Consider the following 20,956-nt stretch of genomic DNA (forward strand, 5'->3'; position numbering starts at 1 on the left):
ATGACTGACATTTTAGATGTTATAAGTGACCGAAGCCACAAGCTGCAAGCAAACTGACAGCTCGCAAAAAAGTTAATCATTTAGAAGGGAGTTATTGTAAGCGCTGGAAGTTTTAAACTACAAGTCATGGATCTGTTTAATACAGATAGTCCATTAGCAGCAACATCTGTTAGACAACAACACTATATACCCAAGGGGAACAATACTCCGGTCTATAAGAAACCATAATATGACCAAAGTCATCTGGAACTGTTAATCAAGGAATTCAATGATCAGCATCTGACAGAAGGAAGAATAGAACACCATTACAGTCCCACAGGGTGGGGGGGGGGGGGGGGGGGGGGGGCGCAATGGCAAGTGTCATCATCACCAAAAATCATCAGATGGTACAACGAAATACAGATTATGTTGTGATTACCAATACCTGAATGCCAAAACTACCACTGGTGCATATCTCATTCCCAATATTACTGAGACTGGACAGTTTAGGCCAAAGCAGGTATTTTTTCACAATGGGCCTCAGAAGCAAGTATCATCAGCTTGAAGTAGTCCGAGAAGATAAGTCAAAAACTGTCTTCACAGCACATGGTTTCATTATCAATATCACAGAATGCCATTTGGACTTACGAACACACCAGCTACATTTCAAAGCTAGGGATTTCTCCATGGCTTAAAGCATAAGAAATGTGTGGCCTACTTAGACAATGTCATAGTATTTTCGAAAGGAACTTCCCAGAACTTTAGGAAACGAAACCCAGAAAAAAACACATTTTCAAAAGATCTTTGAAGTGCAGCAACATGTACGCTGCATTTTTTCATATTATGAAAGTATAAATTCGAATTCCATCAAACACAGCACATTAGTTTCAAAAGCACTGAAATTCGGATTGCAATTAACTTTTATAAGCCAATCATAGCTCATATCACATAATCTCGCCAGCCAACGACAGCAGATATTTGGAGCATAGGACACGTGATGTAGTCAGCCAATAGCAACATCGCTGTTAATTAGTGCAAACATACAAACAGGAAAACTTAATGGTTTAAATTAATATAGTTGGTGTAGTTACAAGACAGGCTTTCACATATAAGCTTTTCTTTGCAGGTTTTACACTTTAAGATGCATCACACAAATGTGCCAGTAAAATTTTAAATAATGCCATAAATGTCTGGTCTTCTGGTCTTGAAATTTTTTCTAATTTGCTGGTCCTCATAGTGTTAAGTTTTAAATGAGAGTCAAATGCTATGTGATTTAACAAATTAAGCCAACATTCTCACACATAACATAATTCATCTTGCACAAAAGGAAATTACTTTGAAAGTAATGCTTTTCAAACCACCATTCACAATATGTTTCTGCGACCTGTTGGAAAGAGATTCGTTTCAGCAGTTGCCAGCGAGCACCAGAAAATAGATATTACTGTGTGTGCACAGCTAAGATGCTGTAGGAAGCCCATACATTCATACGTATAAAACATTAAGATATCTTAAATTACATCATAAAAGAAACAGGACATCAGAGGCCATCCCAAGAGTATCGGAATTTGGCAAATCATAGTAAAACGCATAATTCAGCTTAAAGTGCATATTTGTATGCCCAAATTCACAATTACGTAGGCCCCAACCTGATATTAATAAGCTTCACAGTGTGGTTTTCAGGATGTAAATTTTCTTGGCGTGCCAGTACTGTGTTATCTCATGTTTGGTTCATTATTATGGCATAATGCCATATATGCCAGGAGATGAAAACATGCACTTGAAGCTAGCCAATGGTGTGAAATGAAACACTTCGTTCCAAATAAATTGACTGTCTCAGCACAAAAGACAAATTTCTTCAGCAAAATTGCAAAAATAGTTTCACTGTTCTGCAAGACAATTAATGCTAGACTGACGAGAATAAAATAAAATCAGAAAACTGAAAAACGTAAAACATTTTAGCCTTCGTAATTATGTGAATGTATTTCAATTCATTTGATAGCTTCCAGCCACAGAAATCCATTTTGTTTTCATTTGAAGTGAAAGCTTGAAATGAAGACGAAACCGCAAAATCACTAAACGTAGACACAGGTCACCTGGAGACTTTCTCCTTCCCACCACAACTCACAAGGGGAGGCCGCCAATTGTGAAATTCAGATTCGATTCATACTGCGCATAATAAAAGCTCATGGCCAGAGGTGTAATGTGGCAAAGCACCAAGATGCACTTCTCAGCCGTTGTCGAGAAAATCGACAGTTAAAAGAAACCGTTGCGGTGAAATACTCTCTACGATTAATAGGTTTCTACAGCGTCGTGGCGCAGCGGTAAGCGCTCGGGTTCGTAATCCGAAGGTCGCCGGATCGAATCTCGCGCCATGCTAACTTGTTTTTTTTAGTATTTGATTTTTGTAATTCATATATATATAATTCCCGGCAATCAGTTGAAACAATTATGCATATAATAAATTTTTGAAAGTCGTTTGTCGTGGAAAAACTGGCGACTTCGAACATCATTATGTTTTCCGCAAACAAAGTTGTATTTCACAAATGTTATTAATTGTCTTCATAATGTTAACCACGTATAGTTAACGGAAGACGTAGAAACGATATTCCGAAACGAACACGTATACCGTAAGTCAAACGTTCGAATTAGAATAGAGACCCCACGAACACAAATTTGCTGTGGCAGGTATGAAATATAAACTCCGTTACTCGCTCGTTACACTTGAAGAACAGACATTGAATGGGCCGAAACGAGCCGCCGCATAACAGCGTAGTTGCCTGCTAACTTCGAAAGAAGGTAGATGCGGTCCCTAGCGCAACTTATAACATCGTCGAAAATCAGTGCGGACGGGAGAGCTTTGGTACACCCTGTTAAACAAACGGAAACATGGAGGCGGTACAATTGGAGAGTGATCCGTCTTCACCAACATGCATAAGCAATTCATTAATAGTTTATATATATATATGGCGTGAGATTCGATCCGGCGACCTTCGGATCACGAACCCGAGCGCTTACCGCTGCGCCACGACGCTGTAGAAAATTATTAATCGTATAGAGTATTTCACTGCAACGGTTTCTTTTAAATGTCGATTTTCTCGACAACAGCTGAGAAGTGCATCTTGGTGCTTTGCCACATTACACCTCTGGCCATGAGCTTTTATTGTGCACAGTATGAATCGAATCTGAATTTCACAATTGGCGGCCTCCCCTTGTCAGACTGCTCTCTGCATGCGCGAATCTGGCAGCTTGAGCGTGTCAGAAAAGTCTTTTTGGGCAGCACCTGACTGCTTGTTGCTAGTGGCAATACAGTTAACAGCCACACCTCAAGTAGACAGAAGCAGGAGAAGGTATCGCTCATACGCGACTGAACTGTGTATGTGTGTGAGCCAACTGGCAACTGCTCAAACTAAGATAATGTAAACAACTGTGATGTCATACTCATAAAAAGCAGTTTATTGTTATAAAGTACTGCATAGTCTTTATCCTAAATCCTTTGACACATTTTGCTGTTGGCAGACGATTGTGTGTGCACTGTGTTTTGTTGTAAATGGCGCATTTCTTTTGCAGCTTAAATTTTTTTTCTCTGATTTATGCTTTATTGTTCCAGTATTATTCCACAGTAGCAGGAAACAGTAATATTCTTTATTAGGATTTCAGTTCTTACCAGTCAAAATTACAAAATTTAACTGAACACTGAAACACTGGAAAGTTCACATAATTCTAAAAAATTTCAGTGTTTTTCCCAGTTTTCTCCTGGATAAAAAAGTTATTGGGTTTTTCCCGGACTTCCTGGTTGTTCCAGGGCACACACACCCCCAGTTTATTTACTGGATCACCTATTTCTGCTGCTATTTGTATGGTCAAAAATTATAGATTGTAACAAACCAAATGTCGCAAAAATGGTTGTTGGAATTGAAAGATGCTTCTAGCATGCTCACTCAAACTGAGCAAATTTGATTACGAAGTTATTCATAAACTTGGTAAGAGGCTTACCAATGCTGATACTTTACGCAGAAAAATCACAGTATTACAGACACTAGACAAAAGTGTGACTATGGCAGAAGGCACAGGCATCTGACACACTGTCATGCAATACTACAGCCACAGTTCACGACTCATGATGGTTTACTCTGTGCAGACCATGCATGATGGTTCCGACAGCTTTCAGTAATGAAGTTTTGCAAGAAGTATCAACCATTTAACACAGTAGCACGAGCTATGGTAAACAGTTGGATCTCAAGTTTGGTGTACCTGATACCATAATTACTCAGCAATAAATTTCATTTCCGAGTTAATGAAACAACTGCGCAATTTTCTTCGCATTCAGAAACTCTGAACAATTCCTTTTCATCCACAAGGAAATGGACTAACAGAGAGGGTGCACAGAATTATTTCTAGAATTTAAGCTACTATATTAATAGCCTACACAGCAGTCAGGATATATATCTTAAATTCATAGACTTGGCTTGCAACTCAACATTTCGCCATATGAGGTGGTTTACGGTAGAAAGATGCCATCTCTCTGTGTCATAATAAAGCCCAAACTTAGAGCCAATAGTGAATAAGTAAAAGACCTTGCAAAACGTTTACACAATGTTTGGCAAAGAGTAAAACGAGCTAACACAAAAGCCTTAGAACTTCAGGAACAGAAGGGGCAACATGTACGCAAACTTCCACAGAGTCAAATTGGTCAGTAATTACTGCAAACCAACCCATACAATCCTAGATGTAAGCAAGTATCATGATCTATACCAAATCACTGAAATTAGTTCACCAGTAATTGTTAAATTACAATTGTTGATGAAAACATCTGTTGTTCATGTAAGTAGAGTCGAACCACTCAAAGGAGCTGTGGATGCATTATCACAAGTTCCATCAGTCACACCACCAAAGTGTCTAAAAGAATTAAGAAACTGCCTCTTAATGACAATCAAGTTACTCACAGCGTATCTGATGCACTCAAGCCACTGAATAAGTAGTTTGTGATCAGATTTTCAAGTTGTACTGGAGTTTTAATATGCATTTGTTGTCTTTACTCTTTTTAAGTATTACTATGAATTTATTGATTTATTATGTACCATGGGGTTTGGAAGTTTTTCTGTCCATTATTGTTCAATAAGTAGGGTTCTTAGGTGGCATGTGGCATACCAACAAAGACGTCAAGGAGGATTATCATAGTCCTGATATTGCTACACTCCATCAGGGGTGGGGAAGGAACACAGTTCAGAACCAACATCTACATTTTGGAATACTCTTCTCCAGACTGCCAGACATGCTACTAACTAGCGACTGGTAGCGATTAAGATTAACTTTCAACATATAGAAGTAAGAAACAAGGTTTGCATGTTAAAAGATGCACCAGTGGAATTATGTACTGAAGCACAGAGAGAGAGAAAGGTTTTTTTTTTTAAATACAGAACAAGTATCAAGAGTTGGGACACCCATACGAAAAATCTAGAGCTCAGCTGAAACAATTAACAGAAACAGTATCACAGACACTAGTACTAAGACTTGGGAGAATCTTTAAGACAAAGCATTATGATTTGTCCACATAGAGTGACACAGACTAACACTTTAGTGCGTGAACTGCAGCTGTTGTCAGGGAAAACCGAACTGGCAGAGTACACAAGAGAAGTGCTGGCTCCACAACTTAAGTTCCAGTAGGTTGTAATGTACTGGATTTATTCAGTTTTCTCACCAGAAGCCATAATCATGAATAATTACAAGAACAGAGAATCCAAGGGAGTGACAAAAGTAGAATTAAAAAACAGTGGTATTCTGATAAATGGTACAACTTAAGATACAGTCCGAACATAATTTCACCTTCCACAATCCAGTTATCACAACCTCCATTCTGTTTGCTGGAAAAACCTTTACAAATATTACCACCAGAAAACAATGTTTCTAAAGGTCCTGAACCGTGACTTATTATTATTATCTTTGGACAAACCTATAACATTGCAAACTGGAACAATTACCTTGAAACAAACTTTCTAGCATAGTCAACAATATAAACAACAGCATATCATCAAAACTAAGCATTACTACTGGTGTTGCCTTATTTCTAGCAGCACTTTAAGTACTCTTCTTTTGTTTTAAATGGTGAAATTCCCCCCCCCCCCCCCCCCCCACCTCTGACTTACCAGTACATCAGATACTTGTCAAATAGCGAACTAGTGTAAATAAAAGAGAGTGCAACCTAATAAAATTGTAAACTTGTATAATCCACTTGGTGTATAATTAATTAACAGACAGTGCAGAATTAAGAAGCAATACAAAGACTTTGTTAATCAGCTTCCATGAAGATTTAAGTGGAAAAAATTTGTACAGTATAACTGTTCACGTAACAGGTACGTAATAAGACTGTTTCAGAAACAAACGAATGAAAATTAAGGGCGAATTTTCTAACGGATAGACAACTGTTGTACCACAGAAAGGTTTACTGGGTGAATGAAATTTTTAAAAGTTTTCCCCAACCAGCACTGAGCCACAGCAAAGCAGGCTCAACAGCAGTGTTGCAACTGGACTGTCAAACATGCAGGAGAGTCGATACTGCAATATCGTAGCACACAACTGCGGCCATTGCCCCACACAACTTGAGGGAGAGGTATGAATCATCAATTCAGCAACATGACTTCATTGTGAAAGGTATGAATCACCAATTCAGCAAGATGACTTCATTGTGTAAAGATCATAATGCCATTTTGACAGTGCTGCAAGGTGTCAAAAACCATGTAAATCTTACACAAGAATACCTTACAGCCTGCTGATATTGCAGAAAAGCATCAACTAAAAAGCTGAAAGCTGGGGTGCAGTGGAGACTGCGGATGAACCTAGAAAACAAGACCGCATTTGCCAACACATAATGTCACTGCCTCAGGCAGACAATTATGAATATTCACGCTCCTGAGCTCCTCTATCTTGCAGCTGCAGTGACTCAGCATCAAGGCAAGATGTGTGATATGCCATCTACCATTGTCACGTGACTACTACTTTTGAGACCGCAGCCAGCCTGGTCTGCTGGACTTAGCCACTGTGACCTGGCAACCTCTCATCTGCTGATATGAAGACCAAAGAGTCTTCTACAATTGGCTCATGGAGGTCAAACTGGTGGTGCTTGAGGCACTACCACAGTCATGCTGTGCTCAGGAGGTGTACTATTTGCTGCTGCCCCTCAATCTGCATCCATGAGATAGAAGCTGATTGGAGCACTCGCTACAAGGTCCTCACATGTGCCCTGGTCAAAAGCATCATCACGCTGGTCGGCATCGACGCCACATGAGCAACACCTGCAGCCAGCTGGGCAAGCTATCCTGCACAGTACCACACACCTCCATGAACCACCATGACCTCACCAAAGGCCTCGAGAGACTGCTGAGCATGTGGGTCAGCGAAGTCCACTCTGTGTGCTGTGTCTATAGTCCTTGAAGCTCCCACAGAAAAGATAATTCATTGTAACTGTAGTTAATAAACGCCTAATTCACTTATGCTGTCTGCCTGACTGGTCATCATCACAGTGCTCCACTCTTCAACATCCTGCATCCACAGGAGTCACACCCTAGCGACCTCTTGTACCTCTGTAGTTTCTGTTTCTGGTTGAATAGAGATTTGGGAACAGAAGAAGTGTCCTGTTGTGTTTGTACATCTTCATTATCAGGCAGGATGGGAACATTATTGAGAATAGCATCACTCCACACTTAGGCACAATTACTTCCCCTCCCCCAACAAGTTGAACTTTCATGGCGAAATTTTGGAGTGCTCAGTTCTCTCTTTATTTCATAGTATTTGCCGTCCACTAAACTTGCACTGCTTGCACACTTTTTTTTTGCATTAGTTATTTTAAAGTAGTTACTGTCATCATTTCCTACCATTTCAAGAGCACTTTGTACACTTGTGGAGCTTTTATAGTTCATTACAGTTACTGCTTCATAGCAGTTGCTGTCCACAAAATTTACACGGTTTTCACACTTTTTTTCGTTTTCCACTTTCTGTGGACTGCTTTTGTACACAACTTTTGTCCACTTATCTAAAGAAGTCTCATTTTCTCAATCGGATTTCATCATATCCTGCTTCAACATCAGTTCACATTTTTCGAATGTAAGTTGTTAATACTGCTGAAATCGCACAAGTTATTTAGTAGATACTAGAAAAGTGATGCAACAGTCCTTAACAGTAACTGAAGAAGACAATTCAGAAATCCAAGAAAAACCAAAGGCAACATGGTCAAGAATAAAAGGTAAATCTGAGCTATCCTGTTAAGTGCATAATCGGAAAACTATATGAGAAGAAATTGGCAGCATTTGATACACAGTGCCTATAGCAGGATTTTAAAGGTTTAGCTGCAAATGTGCTATTGCACTCTGAAATAAATAATACATTACAAGAACAATAGAGTACAATAACATACAGCGCAGGCAATGACTGGTAGGATGTGCCTTGCTGTATTTGACAGATGCTCAGAGGGGCACTTTGTGTATTAATTCCGATGCTGATGTGTACTCATCTGAAATTACTGACTTGCTTATCTAGAGTATACAGGGTGTTACAAAAAGGTACGGCCAAACTTTCAGGAAACATTCCTCACACACAAAGAAAGAAAATATGTTATGTGGACATGTGTCCGGAAACGCTTACTTTCCATGTTAGAGCTTATTTTATTACTTCTCTTCAAATCACATTACTCATGGAATGGAAACACACAGCAACAGAACGTACCAGCGTGACTTCAAACACTTTGTTACAGGAAATGTTCAAAATGTCCTCCGTTAGCGAGGATACATGCATCCACCCTCCATCGCATGGAATCCCTGATGCACTGATGCAGCCCTGGAGAATGGCGTATTGTATCAAAGCCGTCCATAGTACGAGCACGAAGAGTCTCTACATTTGGTACCGGGGTTGCGTAGACAAGAGCTTTCAAATGCCGCCATAAATGAAAGTCAAGAGGGTTGAGGTCAGGAGAGCGTGGAGGCCATGGAATTGGTCCACCTCTACCAATCCATCGGTCACCGAATCTGTTGTTGAGAAGCGTACGAACACTTCGACGGAAATGTGCAGGAGCTCCACCGTGTATGAACCACATGCTGTGTCGTACTTGTAAAGGCACATGTTCTAGCAGCACAGATAGAGTATTCCGTATGAAATCATGATAACGTGCTCCATTGAGCATAGGTGGAAGAACATGGAGCCCAATCAAGACATCACCAACAATGCCTGCCCAAACGTACTGTAGAGCAATGAGTCGCATGTCAACACAAGCACCGAAGTCAACATTACCTTCCTTCAATTGGGATAACTGGCGGTGAATCGAGGAAGTACAGTACAGACTGACGAAACTAAAATGAGCTCTAACATGGAAATTAAGCATTTCCGGACACATGTCCACATAACATCTTTTCTTTATTTGTGTGTGAGGAATGTTTCCTGAAAGTTTGGCGGTACCTTTTTGTAACACCCTGTATATCCCCAACTGATATTTTCTTTTATCTTTTTGTGGACTTCATCTCTTTTGTAGTTTGGCCTGTGCTGGAAGTGGAATAGCACTTATCTATTTCCAATAAGCTACTAACTAACAGAAGTTACTCTTGAAGACGTGTGTAGCCAACTATAAGACTTTAGAGCAGACTGACTCTTCTCACTGACATGCCGAAGTCCATTGTCATGGTGTGCTCTATTCCATAAAGTGCATCAAGTCTCCAAGGCAGGAGTACAGCTGCATGGACTAATCTCCAAACCAGCAGGTGTTGCAAAGTGTGATCAAACTGGCACCATTGCCCTGTCTTGTAGAAACAATGAGCCCATCTGCACTCAGTTACTCTCACAGATAGCATGAAATCTCCACACAATGTGCATGTTCAAAATTACTAAACCAACTAATAAAAATTAATTTCATGTTTGGCAATTATTATTTGTTGGCACTATAAACATTGTGCAACATATAATTTCATTGAAATGTTATGTTACACCTCAAAGGATTACATGAAGTATCATATCATGGAAATCTAATACAGTAAAGATGTAGTATTGAAAAGATTACCAGACATTAGGAAACACTGAACCAGTGAAAAGAATGACAAACAAAAAACCACAAAAAGCTCAATATAGGAATAGGACAGACATTGACAATCCAAAAGCATTTTAACGTATGGTCAAATTATTAAACTAGTAGAAGTGTTTTATCAAAATGCTTCTCTTCATTTTCAAATCACTGGGACCAGATATTTATCTGTATGGAAAGTTGCTGTACCACTGCTCTCCTGACATGTCATAGACTTTCGCAAGAATTTTATTACTTTGATACATGGTATGTCAAAAACATATTCGCTGTAAAACAGAACCACGTCATAAAAATAAGACCCAAATGTAAAAAATTAACTCTAGCCTATAGAGGAATCCAAGCTTTCACACACACTATAAATGATAATTCATGATACAAACCTCCTGATCAACAAAACCAAATAAATGTGAACTATGATCAAGGAAGAGCAATCACAAAATAACACACTAAGAACTTACCTTCATCTTCAGAGTTGCTTCCCTGTGAGTCAAACATGTCATGTGTCATTATTCTCTTAAGTCTGGTCAGTTTTTTTCCTTTCTGCAGATTTCCATCCACTGCAAAACACACACAAAAGAAACAATGACAACAACACAGCCACAAGCTATACAAACCCACCACATTACATGTGTAGTTCAAAGCAACAGTAACCACTGCCAAAACTAACTTTTCACATTCTAATCAATATTAATAATAAATTTTGAGGTTTTCCTACTATCTTAGTATTTTTCACCTTCTTGTAATATGGGTCTACAATTTCTATAAATTTTTTAGAAGTACTAACATATTAATATACTCTAGAAAAAATCGTGACACTCCGAGAAGGTACTAGTTTCACCAGACAATGTCTGATGCACAAAGTGACAAAACTAGTTGTATCTACTGGAATCCCACTGAAAACAACAGCTGAAAGGAAGATCACATCATTTCAATAATCTTGGTATCTTTTGCAAGATAAAAGGTAAAATGTTTTGGTAAGATAAATCACACATCTGTCAAATTTTACAAGAGCATTAGTTCCACTTTCTACTTTCTTGCCATCAGGTGAAGATATGGCGCTGTAAGAAATAAGAATGGGAAATGTTTCTTGTTTTGCGGTCAGTATGCTGTTTGTCACTTGGTAACATGTGTTGATTTTTTCTGTGAAGCGACTGTTGGTGTAAGGGGTTAAGATGGGTGAAGTTTTCTGTATAAATGCAATAGCTACTGATGAGAAAGACCATGCAGCACTGCTGGTAAAGTTGTTTTATCAGAACAGAAGAAATAGCAGCACTGACAGAAAAAGCTGTGAAGAGGCACCATGTCAATAAATGGGGTAAAGAATATGATCAAGAAATCTGAAGAAACAGAAAATTGGGTGGTGCAACAGGGAGAGGTAGGCAGCCCATTCCCACGGCATCTGATGAAGTGGGTGTAGCAACAGCTGACTGTGCAGCACATCTTCAAATTCTGCAACCATTGCTTGAGCTGTATCACAGGAATTCTCTCCTTCCTGCTCAACATTTCAAAAAATTTTGCAGCCCATTTTACATTGGTATCCCTAAAATACTCAGAATGCACAAAGCCCCAAGAGAGGCTACAATGCTGTGACTTTGCCCTTCATTTTTTGGTATGCATGGAAATGGATCATATGTAGCCAGGAAATATTCTTTGGATACATGATGCACATTTTACACTGCAAGGTGCTTTGGATGTACAGAACTGTCACATGTGGGTTCTATTCTGACACATGTTGTGCAGGAACATCCACTACACTCACGGATGACACCTCACAGGTCTGTTACGTGTACAGTGACATCTGCACAATATAAGGACCTCCTTGTGCAACACGTGATTCCAGCTTTGCAAGGCTGCAACTGTGGCAACACCACTATTTTAATGCAAGAGGGGGAGAAACCACATGTCACTTGCAAGGTGAAAGATTTGCTCCAAGCACCTTCAGTAATAACCACATCATCTCTAGGCAATTTCAAGATATGTGACCTTCTAGATCCCCTGACCTAAATTAATGTGATTTTTGGTTTTAGGCCTACCCGGACGATCATGTCTATCAGGGATGTATCCGGACTCTCCCTGATCTAAAAGACAGCAAACGATTACATATTACTCTAATTACACTAGATGTGCTGCAAGCAACTGTCAACCATGCCATGTTACAGATGCAGCATGTTGCAGAGTCGGAAGACCATACTGAATATGTGTTGCAACTTGTGACCACATCCTACCAAACGTGCCAAAACCACCATTATCACTGTTTGATCGGTCCTCCCTTTTTCCTGCCCCCACACCACATTCTGACTGCTTACAGCACCGTATTTTCACCTAGTGGCAGAAGGAAAAACTATTTATTTTTTCGAGCATATTCTGCGAGCGCATAGATTAATGAATATACCTACAATGTTTCAGTGTCTTGCAATGAATACAGGCCACACTGCAGCACTTGGAATGAGGTCAGCATACTTAACTCCACCCGGTACATGAACAACTAATGAAGCTTTTAGTCGCTATGAACACACACGGCCATAAAAGAATTCCTGGCAAAAGTGGAGCACAAAGACAGATTCATTAAACCCTTAAATAGGCACCTGAACACGTATCTATTTCTGGCAAAATTCACATCTAAATTTTTGTTTAGTTGTAAATGATTAGACTACAAATTTAAAGGTTTTCAAGCTATTTGCATGATGACAATGCCCTAGTACTTTGGAACTGACTGTTTATAAAGTGATGATTGGGAATCTTTCTCACAAGGGCGTTTGCTTTTCATAAAATTTCAGTAGATTTGTCCAGAATGGTTCTTCCTCATTTTGTTCTTTTGGCTCTATTTAAGCTTTCAACAAATGATTGTTTCTGTTGAGCAGCTGTAGTGTTTTCCCATTGGTGCAAAAAGTGCTTCTCCGATTTAAGTTGTTCCCCAACACTATTTTTCCTTTTGCCACCCAGTTTGATAATTACAATATCTGAAAAATATAGATTTCAGCCTTTCACAAGCATTCATAGCCATGCAAGCCATGCTTGACAATGTTACAGACAGAATGGGTAAGGGGACGGAAGAACTGAAAATAACTCTGTTCACATATAGGGAAAGACTTTTGGCATAGGCGAAATATGTTAACAGCTTTAGTTTTCTGGTCACTATAGTACAGCGTGTGGTCGCTATAAACTGGCAGTAAGCTGCGAGCATAAACAAGCTAGCATTACGATTGCCAGATGACCGAGGAATAGGCACCCAGCAAACACCCACATTCTGTGTAACTGCATTAGCAGAACTGATATACGGTCATAGTGACTGCCGATCCATTCTGGTGTTGTAATAGTTGTAATTTAACTCTGTGATGGACCAGGATTTGTCTCTTCACTCGTTTCAGTGCAAGAAAAGAAAACAACAGGCAGCTCACAATACAACGCATTTGGTAATGGCTACCGTGTAGCTACATACAGAGGTTGGCAGCATCATAAACAAGATAGTTTAGGCCTGACCACTACTGATATTTGATGCAACCACTGTTCAAAAAACACCTGCCATCTAAAACTGCGACTTTAAAGTGTGTGCATTACACCGACTTTTGAACTTTAGTTAGCAGACACACAGATGCGATTCTTGGTTCTAATATAATTGGTTCCATGGCTGAGGCCTACCTTGCTTACATGACAAGAATCTCACAAACCATTCAACTGCCCAAAACTGGCATGGCTCCAGAGCATCAAGCACACTAAAACGTCATCGTGTCCGTGCACTTTTAATTTTCCAAACATGTTTTTACACACATTACCTTTCTGAACTGGGAAACGAATAGGAAACCTGAGTCTTTATTTGGAAAAGAATTTAATCCTGTTCTTGATGTGCATCAAACAATGGAAAGCCATGGATGGAATAACAACAATATGCAACAGGTAGACTGCTACTCACCACACAGATGAGTCATTGAGTCGGAAGCAGGCACAGCGAAAAAGACAGCTACAAACTAAGCTTTCTGACAAAGTCCTTCCAAAAACAGAAAACAGAGAGACATTCACACAAATGCAACTCATACACACAAATGGCCACTGTCTCCCGGCACTGGAGCCAGACTATGACTGCATCTGACATAAGTAACAATCTGCTAGGTTGGGTGGTCGTAGTAAGGAGGGGTCATGGGGTGAGGACAGAGAGGGATAGCAGGAGAGGGGTAGAGGAAGATGCCACGCTGCCTATGGGAGCATGAACAGACTGGGTGGGTACAGGATAGGGCTGCTAGGTGCAATGTCAGAAAGCTGTGCTGGGGGGGTGGGGATGGAGGGTGGGGACGAAGGGATGAAAGGGGACAGAAGTACAGAAGGGGAGAAGAACAGTAGGAGCGTACTGGTGGGATAGAAAGTGTGTGTGGTGATGGAGGGAGCAGGAAGAGGATACGTGCATGGAGGACAGGGGGCAGTGAAGGTTGTGGCCAGGGGGCTTACAGGAACGAAGGACATGTAGGAAGAGTTCCTACCTGCATACCTCTGAAAAGCTGGTGCTGATAGGAAGAATCCACATGGTACAGGCTGTGAAGCAGTCATTAAAGTTAAGCACATTGTGTTGGGCAGCTTGTTCAGCAGTTAGGTAGTCTAACCATTTCTTGGCCACAGTCTGGCAATTGCCAAACATGAGGACAAACAGCTTGTTAGTTGTCATGCCCACGTAGACAGCAGTGCAGTGGTTGCAGCTTAGTTTGAGGATCATATGTCTGCTTTCACAGATAGACCTGCATTTGATGTGGCTGGAGTTGCCTGTGACAGGACTGGAGCAGATGGTAGTGGGAGGACTTAATGGGACAAGTTTTGCACCTAAGTCTATTGCAGGAATATGATCTATGAGGCAAGGGGTTGGAGTTGTGCTATTCAAGTCAGATGCAATCACAGTCGTGCTCCAGTGCCTAGAGACACTGGCCATGAGCATGTATGTGAGTTTGTATGAACGTTTAAGTGCTTTTATTTCAGAAGCACTGTATCAGAAAGCTCAATATTATAGCAGCCTTTTTCATTTTACCTGCCTGCGACCCACTGCCCCCTCTATGTAGATAATAGTAATCTATTTTTTCCATATTATTGTTCTCGATGCGGATCCACTGTCTTACCCCTTCTGCTACCTCATATGAAGTTAAAGCCACCAGCAGAAATGTTATAACATCAAAAGAAGCAATTAGGTTTCTTAATGTATTGACGCTAAAACTCCATCTTCTTCAGCCATCGAAGGCTGTGGAATCAACATACTGCCAACACAATGAGTGATGTGACAATGTGAACAGGTGTCGTCCTCTTTGTAAGCAGAACTTACTCTATTCAGACAGCTATGCACTTTCAGAATATTGCATATTTCTTTACAATGAGACCATCTCAACAGGCCAATAATGTGAACTTTGCATTTTTTGGGAGCTCATTTCATCTGTATGAATTTTCTGTATCTTGATTTTTTTATTTAATACATTGACACACTACAAGAAACTTTCAGAATTGTTACGTATTTCTCCAGTTTATAACCTCAGGCCTGTATTTCTAACAATGTTATTTCAAACATCAATATATCCTTGCATATGTTGTCGTTTCCAGGAGCAGTAAAATATAAGCAAACACTTATCACAGAAATGCATCACTTGTTGACAGTCACTCTTTTATTCTGTGAGACACCTTGGACTTCCTTGACATCAATCCTTTCATTATATTTTCACAAGTATTTATTTTGAAAATGCCGAATAAGTCAGTCACTTGCACTTCTTGCACTTTAATGAGAGGTGCACCGCTGAGTTGGAACTACAGACATAGTCTGCATAAACAGTTCAGGTGAGAAATATCCTAATTCCTTAAGGGTGTACATAATTTGGTGTAAAGGAGACCACTCACGAATAGCAGAAGCATCATGTCGTCGACAGGAGGGGGGAGGGGGGGGATGAAAAAATAAATAAAAAAACTTGCTAGCTTTCAGAATCAATCCTTTTCCAAGCTGAGGAGCATGAGTACCAAGTAGTCAGTTGTTGGATTGAGCAGGTCTTGCATGTGGGTCTTCCACGGGGATACAATTCCTGTGGCAAGGAGTTGAGAGTGGGAGTGCATCGGAATGGAGTAGGATGTCATGTAGGTTGGGTGGGCGATAAGAGTACCACATTAGGATGGGTAGGAAGGATCTTGGGTAGGATGTCCCTCATTTACAAGCCTGATGATAGTTTATCAAAGCCCTGGTGAAGGATGTGGTTCAGTTGTTCCATTCTAGGATGATACTAGATGATGATGAGAGTACTCCTTTGTAGACTACTCTTGGGAAGTGGTAGGAAGATTAGGAGTGTGTGAGAATAAGGCATGAGAAATCTGTCTGATGACTAGGTTTGGTACGTAGCACCTGCTTGTGAAGGTGACCTGTACACCTGTTACTCCTCCCTCCTGCATTACTAGCCAGCAACCTGGGTGCGTCCCTCCGAGCAACTAGCCACCCACCCCCAATCTCTCCTCCTGCCTCTCACTTCTCTCTCCAATTACCCATCCCACACAACCCTTAACGCACCCAGTCCACCTGACCTCCCGAACTGCAATTACAGCATTGTGCATACAGTCGGCACTATGTAGATGCGTGTGTGTGTGTGTGTGTGTGTGTGTGTGTGTGTGTGAGCGCGCGCGCTCGCACGTTTTAGCCCTGAAGGAAGACATTATTTGAATGTCTCAGCAAAGTTTACCGATCTTGTTTATCGGCCTTTTGAATGCTCAATGCCTTACAATTCTTTGTATCCAATCCAGTACTATTCCATCACAAATTATTACTTTGGCCATAAAACTGAGCAATTAATAACGTCTGTTGAGAATTAAGTATGGAATATGCACAATAGTTTTATACCTTCAGTAGCATTTTCGTCTGTAACTTCCTTTTTATCTGGTTCTTCACCACAGTTTTTCTTGCGTAATTCACTGTCCTCAGTACTACTATTATCATCATCTTCCTCTTCTTCTTCTTGGTTAGCATCAGAATCATCACCACCACCATCATCATCATCCTCATCCTCCTCATAATCCTCATCGTCACCAGATACTTCAGCTTCGTCATCCAAAAATTTATTCTTTATAGTTTTCTTCCGCACAACCTTTGTATTTTCTTCCTCTTCTTCCTCCTCCTCAGATTCTGATTCAGTAAGTGGTTCTTCAGCATCATCATCTTCATCAAACATACCACAGTCACTCTTTTCATCTGCAAACAGACAAGATAATGCTTACCATTAACTTAGAAAATATAAATTGGTTTGAGACAATAAACACAAATATTTAAGAAAACTCCAGCAGTCAGAAATAAAGGCCCAAACAAAAGCCAATGGAAATGACGTGTAAAACAGTGCGGTAGCATAAGTGTTAGTACTCCAGACCAAGCTTTCCAGCTTGATTGCTCACATGGAGGCGGCCTGGTGACTGCAGGCAGATGTGGTTAGGAGTGAGCAGTCAGGTCATTGTATACTCCGTTGAATGCCTCAGCTGAGGGTCCATGGGCAGGGGTGAGCATATACCTCATGCAAGGTTACTTTCTACAAGTTGAGTTTATTTTATTTTATATAGCACTTGCACACCAACTTCACTTATATCAAAAAACTTTAAATATTGGGGCAATTGGGGGACTGGAAGGAGATCCTAACAACAATGAATAATTGTGACTATAGACAAGTAAAGTGTAACGGTTTGATGTGGCACTGAATGCAACATGCACTCTTAACTACGTATTCAGGGCACTCAGTAGGCCAACTGCTACAATGAGAAGGTTTTAGGGCGAGAGATGCTACCCATCCTTTGAGCAGCTTCACGTGCACATTTCAGCACAACAATGCCCATTGACATGTGGCGTGGAATGTGTAAACTTCTTCAAAGAAAGATGAGTAACACTGCATTGCTGGTCTGCACTTTTACCTGACATGTCACCTGCTAAAAATGGCTGGAGTAGAGATGGCGGACAACTTATTTGTCAGGCTTTCAGCAATTACTGTAGACGCTTTATGAACTGAAATAAAAATCTCATGCTGGGAGATTCCTCTCAAATTTATCCAGGCCATTTCTGTTCCCATACCATAACATTTAGAGGTTCTAACTGCACTATATGAGCAATTAACTGAAATCCTTTAGTCAATGATATGATGTATACAATTATGTAATATTAGCATTTGTGTATTGACATGTACCTAATATATGTTGTAAGTTCATTACACTCATGCATATCCTTATTTGCTTAGCAATTTTCTGGCACAATAATATATCTTAGTATGTCATCCCCGAAAACTTCAAAAACACATTCCCGTTCATTACAGCTGCTGCATCGCTTATAACAAAAATATTAGTAGAGAATGCTTATTGGAACAAGCTTTACTTAGTGCTACTGACATACAGGACAACACAATCAAAGTAAAGAAACTAAGTAAAGAAACTCATGTTACTTTAAAAGAGAGGGAACAAATAAGCTATCACTGAAAGAACAAACCATCAATGTCTTCTTCATTATCCATTTTAAATTCCTGCTGCTTCTTCAACCATTCCTCTTCTCTCTGCCGTGCCATTTTTTGTTGGAGCTCTTCCTTCAGTCGCAAGAGTTTGGCACCCGGTTTGGCTAATTCAGGATCTTCAGGTGCCTCTTCATCTAATGGTACTGTTAAAACCTCTTTCACTACGTTTTCCTCTCCATTTTCACTTTTTTCCACACTTGAAACACTGTCAGATAAAAATCTCATAAGAGCATTGTACTACTTGAGAATGAGCTCATTCAATTTTTTGCACCAATAATTAATATATTTCAGCATTAACAACATGGTAATTAGATAAAAGGTACTTAAATATTTTCCTACAAGACCCCTACAGGAGTCTCACTCCTTTTAAAAGGCCTCAGCTTAAGAATCAAACCTAGATTTAACCATGATGGACTTCTTAGAAGCCTACTTTCCTTCTCCTGTTCTCTTCTGACGAAACATTTATTCACCATCAACCCTACTGGCTACTTCCAGCCCAAGGAGACCAATAAATATTGTCTTTAATACTTCCAATCTCCTTGCAATAATGTTTCCCCCTCCATTTCCACAAAAGCACTCTGATAATCTTCCAAAGAATTTCTCACCTTCAATGTGGCTACACCTTTCTTCTTCATATACAGTCTTAGTGAGCCCAACACCACAGCTACTGAACATCACCTTAAATTAAAACCGATACTGATATAATTGTTTGCCCCCCCCCCCCCCTATCAAAAACTACATCACCAACTTTATGGAACTCAGTGACTATGTGAGTGAGAAGCTCTGTAAGTTTTCTGACTCCTCCACTAACAATAATATCACATCCCAGAAATCCAACATCACCCAAAACTTAGATCCATCTGACACCTGAATCCATTTCCTCTTCACACAGGCAACTCTCACCTTACACCAACTTTGTATCTGCTGTCAAAGCTCACAAACCCAACTTCACAGGTTACTCCTATTGTGGCTAATCACAATACTTCCAAAAAACTATTCTGGGCTGTGGCTGACCATTACTTTCAACCTCATGCCGTAGTCTTCATTCATACATCCATGATACTTATTACTTTCTTCTCCAGTTTTTCACAGTTCCTGGACCATTCTAATTTACTGTTTTTAACTGGACACTGTGTCAACTGGACACTGTGTCACTGTATACCAACATCCTTTGTGTTCTAGCAGCCATACAACACAACTTGTCACAGCACCATTCTGATATGAAACCAACCACCTCCTGGCGAAATCGTTTAGCCAAACACATTCTGAGCCATTATTGTGTATCCTTTGAAACTAAATCTACAAGCAAATCCACAGTACTCTGAAAATACTCATGTGACAATCTGTTAGCAGGCCTCATACATGAAATGTTACTAACATATTTAATATCTTAATCTGCAAGCTGTGCTGACTTGTGGACATCTTCATGATCTGGTCCCATGGCAAGAATACCCTCTGCTCTTTCACACATACTGTCAAATTGAGTTCACCATGTAGAAGCTGATATCCACCTATCAGATGGCTCCATAAAAACTTCTGTTCCAATCAAATGCCTCAACCACCAACAATGTCACCCATCCCACACCAAAAGGGACTCACCAACAGGCTCAGTGCCCATATGCATCTTATCTGCAGTGGGAAATAGGAGTTATACAAACATGATATTAATCTTGCCAAAGCCGTTAAATGCAGCCTATACACTGCTCATTTGGTCTAGAATATGGTTTTCCACATAACTTCTTGCGCTAAAACCAACAAACCATGAACCAGCCACCAACCACTACTCCCTATGTCATCCAGGTACTGAAAAATTTAAACAGATCTTCCAAAGAGCCCCAGGTTGATTAATGGCTCCTCTCATCCCTCAAAGTAATAACTCACCATCCACCCAACCTATGAAATATCAAGACCCACCAAGGCCTGTTCCATATACTAAACTCATCACCATCCACTTCAGTCCAATTACAGTGCTTCCAATCAGTTACAGAAACTACCTACCCAATCAAAGGAGAAAGTGCCAAGAGAAGCACAATCAGTGTCTTACGCTGGATGTCTACACAGAAAATACCATCAAATGCCTAACAACCAAGTCATCAACAAGATTAGTGAACACCACACCAGCAATTGCTTCAACAGATGGCTCAATAAGCCATGTCATACAGATTCTGAAACCTTCCAAACCCAACACCAGTTCTTCCATACTACAAAGGTAATTGCCCCTCCACCACATTGTTCCAGTAATCCCTCTTGCCTACAACTTCAGAAGATCTAGTCTTCAGCTAATCTCTTCCTACTCCATTGCCTTACCCTTTCTTTTCCAGTCATATGCCATTCCATTCCTCCACTGTCCCACTACTGCACTCTTTCTTCCTCCACACTTCTCACTCTCATGATCTACCCATGCAGTTTTGCGATTGTTACCTTATTTAATCCTGAGTTT

The 20,956-nt window shown here is 40.2% G+C and overlaps 1 protein-coding gene across 2 annotated transcripts in view; it reads right to left on the reverse strand.

The window, feature by feature from the left end:
• LOC124795486 (claspin) overlaps positions 1–20,956 on the reverse strand; it is a 181,777-nt gene that overhangs the window by 90,910 nt on the left and 69,911 nt on the right. For both annotated transcript variants that reach the window (XM_047259532.1, XM_047259533.1), the window contains exons 6-8: positions 18,495–18,721; positions 16,878–17,225; positions 10,495–10,593 (exon numbers count right to left, since the gene is read on the reverse strand). In XM_047259532.1, coding sequence (XP_047115488.1) covers positions 10,495–10,593; positions 16,878–17,225; positions 18,495–18,721 — 674 coding nt within the window. The remainder of the gene's footprint in view (positions 1–10,494; positions 10,594–16,877; positions 17,226–18,494; positions 18,722–20,956) is intronic.

Source organism: Schistocerca piceifrons, chromosome 4, assembly GCF_021461385.2.
Source record: "Schistocerca piceifrons isolate TAMUIC-IGC-003096 chromosome 4, iqSchPice1.1, whole genome shotgun sequence".
NCBI lineage: Eukaryota > Metazoa > Arthropoda > Insecta > Orthoptera > Acrididae > Schistocerca > Schistocerca piceifrons.